Raw genomic sequence first — 12,414 nt, 5'->3', positions numbered from 1 at the left:
GCGGGGGAGGGGAGGGGGGGGGTGTTCTGTCACCTTGATTTTAACAAAGTATTCCAACCATGAAACTCAACGACCTCTGACCTTTGACAGAGGAGATCAATTTGAAGATTTAAAAAAAAGTGCTTTTGTCGTGACTTGATTGGTCAGGAGGCAAAAGAAACTCAACAACAGCTGGGTCCGTCTCTATTTAGGTTAAAAACTGAAGGGGACTGAGTCTTGGCAGTCACGGCCCTGATGCTCTGGAATGACCTGCCTGAGGTGATTCAGCTGGCAGAGTCAGTGCCACCTTTTGAGTCCCTTCTTACAATGCACTTCATCCAAAAAGCCTTTCCTGCTTTTATCTGAGTTGTGTGCTTATTGCATTTGCCAAGGAGGTTTTCACTGGTGTTTGATTGTTATTTAGCAGGTTTACACAGAAACGTCTGTTTTGGATTACCGGGAAACTTGGCAGAAGGATGCAGAGACGGATCAGAAGAGAACCCATTAAATTTTGGTGCAGATCTGGATCAGCGGCTGGATCTTTCTTGAACATCGTTTTTCAACATTTTCCTTGATTTCCCAGATCATGGATCTTGATGACAAAAAAAAACAGCATCAGCAAAAAGCGTGTTTAGGGCACTGATATATATGAATGTGTATTAAACATGGTTTTCATAAAGGGACTGCTTAGTAATCTAGCAGACAGCCTTTCTTTCTTTTATCCAGTGGCAGATCCAAGCTTTTTGAAAATCAGAAGCCATGAAGTCAAACATCCAAACACGATTCCTGATCCAGTGAGGTGCACATTTAAGTCATCCCTTGTTTACTGCTAGCGCTGTAGCTTCGCCACACATTATTGAATATATTTTGAAAATCAGTCTTTGGTCAAGCACATTTTCGACTTCAAAAAAGGTTCGAAAATGAAAAATATAAATTTTAATATTTATTGTTTTAGTAAGTAAGTGACTATCTTTTGTTTTAAGACTATTTGACAGTACCGGGGCAGTTAAGGGGCCAATGAGTTTATGAAGTATATAGTGTAAGTATCCTAAGTTTATTATTATACTAAGTTTAATACAATAACTTACATTTGGTGGATTATTGTTTGCATTGCACTGCTGAATGTTTCCCTCCCTTCTTTTAGGTCGACCAAACTATTTCAAAAGCTCAAATAGATGAAGAGCTGTGTGATGTTGCAGAGATGGAAGCGGTTGCTGTCAGGTTGAAAACAAACAACTTGTTTTAAGTCTCTCTCTCTCTCTCTCTCTCTCTCTCTCTCTCTCTCTCTCTCTCTCTCTCTCTCTCTCTCTCTCTCTCTTCTTCTCCACCTTCCCTTGCAGGATTGACAGATTATGAAGAAGCTGATGTAACTTGGCGTTCCGGTGAAGGGTTTGTTTTCGGAGTGAATGACATGATAAGCGGCCTACCAAACCGTCTGAGCGCACGGAGGAGACGAGCCGGGGCCCGGTCAATTATTGATGTATGAGTGTAGTTTATTTTTATTTTGACTTATTTTTTAAATTTTCGTTCATGTTTTCTGCGGGTAGGTCAACATCTTCTGGGGGGGGGTGGATTAGGGGAAGCACCTCCTCGGAGTGGTGATGCTCCAGTGGGCTGATTCATTTGTGCATGAAATGACTTGACGTCCTCTCACCACAGAGAGAGAGGGGGAGGGAGAGAGAGAGAGAGAGAGAGAGAGAAAGAGAGAGAGAGAGAGAGAGAGAGACACACACAAAGAGAGAGAGAGAGAGAGAGAGAGAGAGAGAGAGAGAGAGAGAGAGAGAGAGAGAGAATATGTAACTTTGAGTTTCCAGGCATCTCCGTGTCTCCTCCGGCTCAGTCGCGCATGGTGGTGTGAAGAGAGACGCATTTGGCGGTTATGGTCGATCAACGCTCCTTTCATCCTCTCAAGTGCATCCGAGGCACGCGACGGCCGCGCGCGAGGTGAACGGATCCTGTTTCCATTTTTTGTAACGGATTAAAAAAAAAGAGAGAGAGAAAAGAAAGATGCGCCGCAAAACCTAACGAGCCCACATCTTCACCAATGTGCGTTAAAGGTACGTATTCTCCGTGAGGACTTTAATTACGCGCGCACGATCCCTGTAAACCTCACACGCATGCAGCCTCTTATGCAAAGCAGCCTTTAAATTGCATTTGTTTGTCTTCGTGTCTTCACAAGCAGATGCAACGTGGCTTCTCCCCCTCACAGCGGATTTAGACAATTGTTCTGTGTCTTGCTCTGACCTTGCTTTCTGCTCCATAGCTTCAAGGAGTTGCTTTCTATCTTTATTTTGTTTGAGCCATTTTAGATCACGCAGCCCAGAAAGTTACCTCTGGGCATAGAAAAAGGCAAATGAAGTCTTGACTCATGCAGGCATACATGTGCGTAGACACAGCTTGTTGTGTGGAAGTTTTTGTTTGTTCCCATTGCATTCATTTGCTGATGTGTCTTTTATTTCTAGATGACATTGGGGATATACCTATAGCAGGACTGTGAGCTCGGCCAACCCTTCTTTGCAGGAAAATGCATCCCTGGATTTCGTATGTTTTGCTAAGTGCAGCGTCAGTGTGCACGGCCGACATGATTGGCACTTATGGGGAGATGTGTCAAAGACTGTGTGCCTGCGAGGAGAGAGAGGGGATACTTACAGTGAGCTGCGAAAACAGAGGAATTGTGAGTCTCGCAGACGTAACCCCGGTGTTCTTCCCCCAGTATCATCTGCTGCTCACAGGGAATCTACTGAAAAAGCTGTCTGCCGATGATCTTGTCGAGTACAAGGGACTTACGATATTGCATCTGGGAAATAACGACATATCAGAGGTTGAAGCAGGAGCTTTTAACGGACTTCAGGGATTAAAGCGCTTGCATCTGAACAATAACAAAATTGATGCCTTGAAGGAAGAGTTTTTCTTTGGCCTTGAAAGTTTGGAATATCTACAACTCGATTATAATTATATCACCCATGTGGCGCCCAACGCCTTCGGCGGGCTGCGGCATCTGGAGGTCCTGATTCTGAATGACAACTTGATATCAGCTCTGCCGGTGAATATTTTCCAGCACGTGCCGTTGACTCATTTGGACTTGAGGGGGAATCAGCTCAAAGTGCTCCCCTACTCAGGTCTGCTGGAGCACATGAACGGCGTTGTGGAGCTACAGCTGGAGGAGAACCCGTGGAACTGCTCCTGCGAGCTGATCGCCCTCAAAACCTGGCTGGAGAGCATATCGTACATGGCTCTGGTCGGCGACGTCGTCTGCGAGTTCCCATTTCGGCTCCACGGCAGGGATGTTGATGAGGTCTCAAAACAGGAGTTGTGCCCGAGGAGAGCCATCGCTGAATATGAGATGCCACCCCTGCCACATTTGAGCAGCGATGCATACTTCAGGACCACGCCAAGTCTTGTTACAGCTTCCTTCACTTCATCGGGGATCGCGCGGTCCTCATCAAGACCCACCAAGGCACCTCGACAATCTGGCAAATTAAAAGCAAGACCCACAGCTCGCGTCCCGTCTAATAAGCCACAAAATTATGGACAAATCATTTCATATCAGACCAAATCCCCCGTGCCTTTAGACTGCCCGACTGCCTGCACCTGCAATCTTCAGATTTCAGACCTCGGCCTGAACGTGAACTGCCAGGAGAAAAAGATTGAGCATATATCTGACTTAAATCCCAAACCCTACAACCCCAAAAAGATGTATCTCACTGGGAATTACATCCCTGTCGTGCGTCGATCAGATTTTATTGAGTCGACTGGGTTAGATTTGCTTCATCTTGGCAACAATCGCATAGCTCGCATACACGACAGAGCGTTTGGCGATCTGACACATCTGAGAAGACTTTACCTCAATGGGAATTTGATAGACCGCCTCAAAGCGGACATGTTTTACGGTTTGGAAACCTTACAGTTCTTATATTTAGAATACAACGTCATCAAAGAGGTTTCCCCCGACACCTTTCAGCACGTGCCCAAACTTCAGCTTCTTTTTCTCAACAACAACCTCCTGAAAACGTTACCAGTGGGGACGTTCAAGGGCCTGACGCTAGCCAGGCTAAATCTTCGCAGCAACCACCTGCGCTACCTGCCAGTCAGCGGCGTGCTGGATCAGCTCACGGCCCTGGTGCAAGTCGACTTGTTTGAGAATCCCTGGGAATGCTCTTGCACCATCCTGGAGCTGAAGATGTGGCTGGAGCAGCTCAGCACAGGCACGGTTCTAAACAATGTCATCTGTGGCTCGCCTAAGAAACTAGCCGGGGAGGATATGAGATACATTAAGACATCTAATTTCTGCCCTAATAACTCTGATATACTTGCCTCCATGATCCCACCCTCGGAGGAGTCTTTCCCTGGAAGCACTATCACCATAGAAACATCCCTGGACTCTGACACACAGTACAGTGCCATCCCTTTATCCGTGATGATTCTTGCCCTCCTCCTCATGTTCATCGTGTCTGTGTTTGTGGCCGCAGGATTGTTCGTGACGATGAAAAAGAGACATCAGAAGAATGAGAATGAGCACAACAACTCCATGAACGCTTGCATCAGCTCTCTCAACATGGAGTACGGCCTTTACAAGAAGGCATCCATCCCCAAAGTCAGGACGTCCGCTGGACACGTGTATGAGTACATCCCACCTCCCACAGACACCGCATGCAGAACTGCCGCTCCCACGCCGACGGACAACAAATCAGTGGATGGATTTAGGGACTTTGATGAGTTGAGCGGCGCCTTTCTGGGCAACTCGGACGAGGAGGCCGTCAGTAATGTAATAAGCCCAGAATACAGTGCCACTACTCCAGAGCCTCTTAACAAGCCGTCCACCCCTCACCAAGACGGCCCGTGTTACTACAGAGACGCACACGAGCCTGACAAGCACACACGCTACAGCAATACGCTACCATGCAGGCACACAGCGCATGCATCGAGTCAGTATACCTCAGACTTTGATGCAAGGCACCAGTACGTGCAGCCAGAGAGAATACAACAGACAATACTCTATTGCACGGCACCAAGTACTGTTTATGTGGAGCCCAACAGGAGCGAGTACTGGGAACTTAAGGCAAAGCTCCACATTGATCCTGATTACCTTGAGGTTCTCGAAAAGAGAACCACATTTACACAGTTCTGAGAGACTCGACCCCTGTCGGTCATCGTGGATGCATCGAAGCAATGGATCTATTTTAATCAGGAAACCATGTTTAAAAAAAGACTGACAAAACTATTTTCTCACCTTTATTATGACAGAACATTAACAGTATGCATTTCTGGGAATCGTGCTTTACAGAATTGATTAATAAAGGGGAACACTACTCAATTTCAAAGCATAACTTTATCACGCTCTGTTTAAACAGTTTGGTTATAAGTCATAAACAAAAACAAAGAAGAGCCTGATCACTTATGCACCTTGCGATGTGCGTTTAGATATTTTCTTCTATGATTCATGAAAGAAACACATTCACAAATACCAATGACTCAACCCATCATAAAATACATCCTGGAGCCGCCTCATTGGCTTGATGTGAGACCGAAGCTTTTACCAGTAAAATTAGCTGTATTTCCAAAGTGTCAATGAAGCGTGTTCTCTTCCCAAAATAAACCAGGTTTGTTTTGCAAACATGTGCATGACTCCGAGCTCTGTTTTTTTGTTTTTTCCCTCCTCAAATTTATTCACGATGAAACTCACACATGAGACTAAAACAAATTAATTCTGCAAGTAAATCTATCTGTGACCAGAGTGTAGGCGGGAACAAGAGTCGTGTGTGCCCACGCGTCCTGTGTGACGACATGTTGTGCTCCAGTCATGTACAGAGGTATTTCTTCCCACAGGAAGCACAGCTCTGGGATCATAACATTCTAACCATGAGATCATGCAACATATTCTAATGCATTATCTCAAATCACAGCTTATGAGGCCAGTAAATCTCTTGTGCTCTCGTGTTTGCAGATTTGGACAAGAATAATTAGTGTGTGTGCTAAAAATAAACCGAAGCAACCTGCTGCTTGTACCACAGGGTAATCTGTGAAAATCAGTGGTGTTCCCCTGTGAGTCTCCCTCCACATCTCCAGCACTTTTGGATTAAAGACACGTGTTGTATTGGTTTTGAACGTCAGTATTGTAGCTGTTCACGGAGATGTTGTAACTAAAAGATTATCCAAACAAAGAAAAATAAGCTTTAAATGTCCCATATGTCTGCAAATGCATTTTCTGGCATTTTTACATGAACACGCAGCCTGAAAACACACTTGCTGTCTATAATTCATGAAGGATAATGAGCGTCTTCATTCATGCCACGACCAAAGTACTACAGGAATCAGCTGATCAGCGTATGCAAACTTTGACACCCAAAAGAGTGCATGAAAACACTATCCTGTGTTATATTAAACACATAATACCACATGCTCTCTTCGTTAAGTCTGGCTACAACTGCAATTGTCATCCAGTTACAATGCATCTGATCACATTTACAATACAATATGAGTAAAAAACTCTCCATACTCCTCTGTTTGAGTTTTAAAACGTTTAAATCGTATATGAGCCTCAGGCTTATGTATACATATTTTAAATGACTGCATATTTTTATACAAACAAATGTGGATATTGATTTTTTTTGGCTGTTCTTTCTTTTCTTTCCTCCTTTTTCTTCTGGAAAGAAAATGCACTATTGACTTCTACAGGTCAACAACGATGTCACTTTCTGAAATGCACGCCATGGTAACACGTGCATAGAGCCATAGAAGTAGGTTTGATAACTGCATACAAACAAGTAACACATGGTAGAAAAATAATGTTGCACTATGCATAGATATATATATATATATATATATATATATATAGATTATACTTAGACAATCCCACAGCTCATGCTTTTCTGAAACTTTATATGATTTTGTACATACTGCATTGCAATGAGAAACACGGCGTCATTACGCATCATTGTTTATCTCGTCTTTTCTCTGTGTGGTATGAAATCCGGCGGTCTCTCTCTCTTTTTACGGAGGATTGATATGTGCTGCTACACATGGGGTGCGAGAGCTTTAGCTGTTGGACTGAAAAGCACAACGAACGAATAGCAGAAGCTGAATGAGTGGAGTCATGTTTATGCATGAACATGTCCAATGCTCCGAAAGGAAAGTAAGCACATCATCCAGTCATAATGCAGTCTAACCAATTTCTGGGTCAATACTGTAAGCCAAGAAAATGTGACTTTCCCTGAGAGTTTAATACACGGCGTGAATTCACATCCCATGCAGTATAATGCACTGAGCCTGTCATCTTAACTCAGCTAATTAGCGGACATGGTGTATCTGGACCCTGTCAGCACGTCACCAAGTATTGCACTGCAGCATTAGTCACAGTGTTTATCAAGGATACAGTCTTGGTTTGTTGCCTTTCACATTTCTCTGCCATTCCGTGATTATTTTGTCACTTGACCCGTCTCTGCTCTCTGGAAATTCCGCAGAACAAATGAAATGAAATCCACAAAGTGATTGCATGGTGGTGTGAACCTGCACGGGGGTTTGGGGGCGATGAAACGTGCTGCGTGTAGGATTTGTTTTGTATCAATATGTCGCTGTGAAGTTAGTGGTGAAAACACTGTAAACCTGCAAACATGCGCAGGCACATACACACCGTGGTTTTTGAAATTGTGAACAGTGGCTGGTATTTGGATACTAGTCTGAACTCTGAAGTTGATCTTTTATAATGTAAATTTTGTACAACCAAACTAATGCAGTATGTAAACAATAAAATGTACCTCCGCCAAGGCCCAACAGCCCCTTTAAATTCAATCAAGCTGCAGGATCCATGAATTATTTGGTTAATTGGAGAAAATGTAAAAGACAGTGAAAATAAAAACTCCTGGATTTCAAAATTTAATGGGACCCCTCTTGGCCTGTTTTTCATCCCTCCACCAAATTTCGTGGAAATCCGTTTTGTAGTTTTTGCGTAATCGTGTTCTCAGACAGACAGGGGTGAAAACGTAACCTTCATGGCGGAGGTAATAACAAATGTGTGCAGGACAAATAATTGCCTTTTGCAATCAGAAAAATCCTTCTGAGAAGAATTTTAACATTTTATTTGTTTGCAATTTTGTCAAGGTTACTGTGCAATGGAAACAGTATGCGCTGTATATATAAGCAATTTGTATTTTTTCTTTCTTTCTTGTATCTTTTTGTAATTGATGAAGAAAGTGATGATTTTTTTTGTTTTATTTTATCTGTCACACATGAGATTGTGAATACTTGTAATCCAAAAAGAAATGTGACTATCCTGGGGTGATGCGCAAAATGTTAGATTTGCAAAGGAGAAGAGATCCAGTCAGTGTCTTACTCCTATTGTTTGTTGGTTTTCATATGATTACATAACACCGATTTTCTTTTTTTCAATGTCAACCTCTAATTTGTAAATAGAACACATTCATCAGCATTTTACCAACTCGTGTCGGCTCTGAAAAAGAAAAAAAACCTGGTCTCATATTGCAAAGAAAACCAGTGCAACTAGGAATATGTGGGGTAAATATATCTACAGTGTGTTGTTTCTTTAGCTGTTAGCTGATGAATAAAAGATATGCATTCATTTGACGTAGCCTTGTTTTGTGTGCTCCCTCAGTGTGGCACATACAGAACATGTCACAGTGCACCTTCGGGGACACAGTTTAAAATGCCACACAAAAACCCCATTGGCATTTTTTCAGAATGTTACTGAAATTAAAATCTCAGAGTCAAATATTCAGATAACGCCATTGTTATGGTTTCAATTAGGCCAACGGAAAATAACAAGAGGCGCTGAGTTATATAATCAACCTGGAGATGGCATTAAAAGTACTTTATGTTGCCTTAGCTTCACCCACAGACATTTTGACTAAAAAGTTAAATGATCACTTCCCTTCTGTATAAATTTGGTAATTATAAAATGCCCCAAAGTGCTCAAGCAGCTGCACAAACAGTGGCAGCAGAACACACCCGGGGCGCTATCACAATATGTGCACGTACACCGAATTTGAGTTTCTGAAGTTTGAATTCAAAATGTTTGATCTCCGGCTTCCCATCGCAGGAAAGATGAATATATTCCCTGTGTTTGAAGCTGGGATAAGAGAATTTGAAATGGCTGTAACTGTGCAATATGCACACATCTGCATGCATATGGCAGCAGCCACTTAGAGTGAAACCATATTCTTCGCAGACAGCGCTTTCAGGAGAGCCAGTATCCATGGAAACATCCAATTACCTGACACAGAAAGAAAAAAAAAATAGAAACTATTCAGGGACAAGAGGTACCACACCACCACTGAGTAGTCTCATTTGTACCTCTGTTTTTTACCCAGATGTGTGATCACTGTGTGCTGCATGTCGCTCACTTTGTTTGGGACTAGATCGGAGACGACTCGCAGGAAATCCATCTCCCTGCGCCGCGTTTGTGCCTGACCGTTAAATGCGCGATCTGTTTCTGAGGAGTGTCCACTTTGATAGGACGCCCAGCCCGCGTGGACGCCCTTTGACTCGGGCTGATGGTTTCGTGTGGCTCAGCTTCTTGAGGACCCCGGATTTTGCTGTGGAGGGGGAAATTAGGGCAGATCTGCATTATGTAAGCTTGAAGAGATGTGTCAGGCTGTGTGAAGAGAGCGTGTGACTGTAAGCATTCACCAAAAGAAAAAACCTCCACTACCTGCTTACATCAGGAGAGCAAACTCTATAGAAATAACTCTGAGTCAGACGTTCGTTTGTAAAAAAAAAACTCTGCTTCTTTTACAGCGGAGAGAAAAATAGAATCTCACATCTGGCGACATATGTATGGTTTCCAGTTGTTAGTCTCAGACTGTTTCTGTCCCTGAAGCTTTTTCGGTCTTCTGTTTCCCTCTCTCTCTCTCTGTCTCCCTCTTTCCCTTCATGTGTGTGTCTGTGTGTGTGTGTTTGAATGTGTGTGTCTGGGTGCATAAATTATTGACTCAGAGTGTATTCATGCTCAAAGGCTTCAGTCAACCAAAGTGGCGATACCTTTATGACCTCTTTTTGTCTTTCAAGATTCTTTGTGTCAAAAAAAACCTTCCGCAATTCCTCACAAGCAAATAAAGCTCCTCAGTAATAATTCATGTGCTACATCTTGAACATAAACTGCCATTTATCTATGTCCAGTGTGCCTGTGAATGATGCATGTCCGGGTCGAGCCCATTGTTTTGGATTGATTTGAATAGAAATTACATGCTGCTGCGATTTGGCTGCTATTTACAAAACCTAGAGAGGAGGATTTGGAATTTGGGACGTGCTCAACTTTGCCAGTACATTTGCAACAACTGGAAACAGCATGCGTGAAACACAGTAATATTTATGAGGGCTTATCCAGGCTTATGAGTGAGAAAAGTGACAAAATCCTCCCTCATCCCCCCCCCCGTTTATACTCCTCTACACTAAACACCAGAGTGATATTCCCCATAAAGCAAAGATAAAAGCTTTGGCACAAAGCAAAATAAATTGTGGTGTTGAGAATACAGCAAATTGATGTTTATAAGAGGCTTTCGCAGCTCAACTGTTGGCTGAGATTTCCCGACGCCATCAAGATAAATTACTAATATTCCCTGAATATATTTTCCACCCTGAATATCATGTTTTCCCTCCTTCAGTCACCAGCATACTGTGCAGCTCATCCTGCCCTGCAGAGTCGCTCCTCTCGCATTAACCTCTGCCCAGTGCCCCCGTACCCGCACTCTTTTTTATCAGCCCCCTTTTTTCCTCGTGGCTCTTCAGCACATCAAGGGCACGTCCTCCTCTGTTGGCCTGGAGTGTCACAATAGCTGCAATAACAGAGTGACATGCTTGTTTGGCCTGTAATTTATAATGAAAACAAACCGGACCAGATGGACGGCATGCTTGTGTTTGTGAATATGTTATAAAATATGTTTTTGTGTGGAAACAAAGAAGAGGGGTTTTTTTGTCTCATGGTGGATTTATTTATAAATGCAGCACACCAGTGTATCCCTCATGTCTCCTCCTGATATGAAAAGATGTGACCTGAAAAGGCCTTGTTCGTGTTTCCTCATTCAGTTGAGAGAGGCACAATGAAAAAGCAGCGCTGCCTGAACAATAACGGCATACTCAAGATAAGAGACATCTGCAAAGGGCATGGTTTTTCTGCAGAGGCAATGACAACTGACCACTTAAACAAAGCTGAAGGGCAAGATTACACATGACCAGCCACAGCATAAACACCAGCAACTGGTTTTAATGGCGTTATTTATAAAAATCAGGACATATTTTCACAGACAAAACCATTTATTTTTGTATATTTTAGAGCACTTATTCGTTACACGCGTCATAATTTCATAATCTCACACACTGCGATAAATCGGACTTTGCTGTAAAGCTGTTGAGTCAAGAGCTGTGAAGTGTGAGTGGACTATTACAGACTGTACTGTGGCAGGATGAATTTAAATTCAGCCTCTGCTGCACTGTTGCACATTTCCCTTCTTCTCTTTCCTGCAGCCGTCTCCGAAAAAGCAAACTGACAACTGGAGGAAGGCAGCTAACCGCTCGCCTGCTAATGCTGAACGTGTTCAGCTCGCTCCGACAAGCGGCAGTTAATCTGATCCTACCTTTCAAGACCTAAACTAATTATAATAATTATTCTCCCATTTTACTGTTGAGAACATTTCTTACAAATGACTAATTTGCAACAAATGACTAAATTGCGTTCACGCAATATCGCCTCCGTCGTGTCTTCTATCTGATAACGATGTTTAATCCACAATTAATCTTTACAGTGGGAGTTCATACATCAGATGGATAATCAGTGATAACAGCTAAGCATAGAAACAGTGCAGTGTTACAGTGTAGGGATTCACAACTCATGGATAAAACTGTGTCATTTGGTTATTTCGGAAATACTTTTATTAGTTCACGCTTCCCAAGGTTATCATTGGATTTCTACATCAGCTTCTGCTCTATACTGTCAGAACTGAACTTCCTGCAAAGTAACTGGAAAAGGCTTCGACCACAGCGCTGTGCATTTCAAATACTATATCTCCAGAACCTCAATCATAACTCTCTGTAGGGAGTTGAGGGCACTGCAGCAAAGACCGGCTGGTGCCTCTTATCTAACTATTGTGGTCCAGTGCATGTAGCTGTAGAAGTGTAGTCGAAGGTTAAATGGATTGTGAGTGTGCAGCGCCTTCGCTGTCTTCGTTTGACATCAGTTTTCCATTTTAATATAAGTTGGTAGCACTATTACATTTTTTGGGGCGGTGGACATATGTTTAACTAGTGCACTGCCTGTTTTAAACCTGCCTGTTTGAATGGGCTGTGGTGATGCTGGTTGCAGCTTAGTGTATCAAACAGAAAAAGTCACCTGCAGTGATTGAGCTGTTGAATAGTTTAATAATATTGAACGTATCACGAGTCCAAACTGCACCAAATTCAACACTGCACTTCCTTGGACCCTGAGAA

At 43.0% G+C, this 12,414-nt stretch overlaps 1 protein-coding gene across 1 annotated transcript; it reads left to right on the top strand.

Annotated features, from left to right (window-relative positions):
• Nucleotides 1–1,779: 1,779 nt before the first annotated feature.
• slitrk5b (SLIT and NTRK-like family, member 5b) lies at nt 1,780–8,554 on the top strand. Its single transcript, XM_035173726.2, has 2 exons — nt 1,780–2,036; nt 2,442–8,554. Exon 2 carries the CDS (start codon nt 2,504–2,506, stop codon nt 5,105–5,107), a length of 2,604 nt encoding a protein of 867 aa, XP_035029617.2. The 5' UTR covers nt 1,780–2,036; nt 2,442–2,503; the 3' UTR covers nt 5,108–8,554.
• Nucleotides 8,555–12,414: the final 3,860 nt, after the last annotated feature.

The sequence above is a fragment of the Hippoglossus stenolepis genome, chromosome 13, assembly GCF_022539355.2.
Source record: "Hippoglossus stenolepis isolate QCI-W04-F060 chromosome 13, HSTE1.2, whole genome shotgun sequence".
NCBI classification, from domain to species: domain Eukaryota; kingdom Metazoa; phylum Chordata; class Actinopteri; order Pleuronectiformes; family Pleuronectidae; genus Hippoglossus; species Hippoglossus stenolepis.
Note: the sequence above shows the minus strand (reverse complement) of the source record. Positions and strands in the feature narration are given on the sequence as shown.

Bases quoted from the DNA above. Each gene is read 5' to 3' on its own strand.
- slitrk5b (XM_035173726.2), top strand. From the start codon at position 2,504: ATGCATCCCTGGATTTCGTATGTTTTGCTAAGTGCAGCGTCAGTGTGC.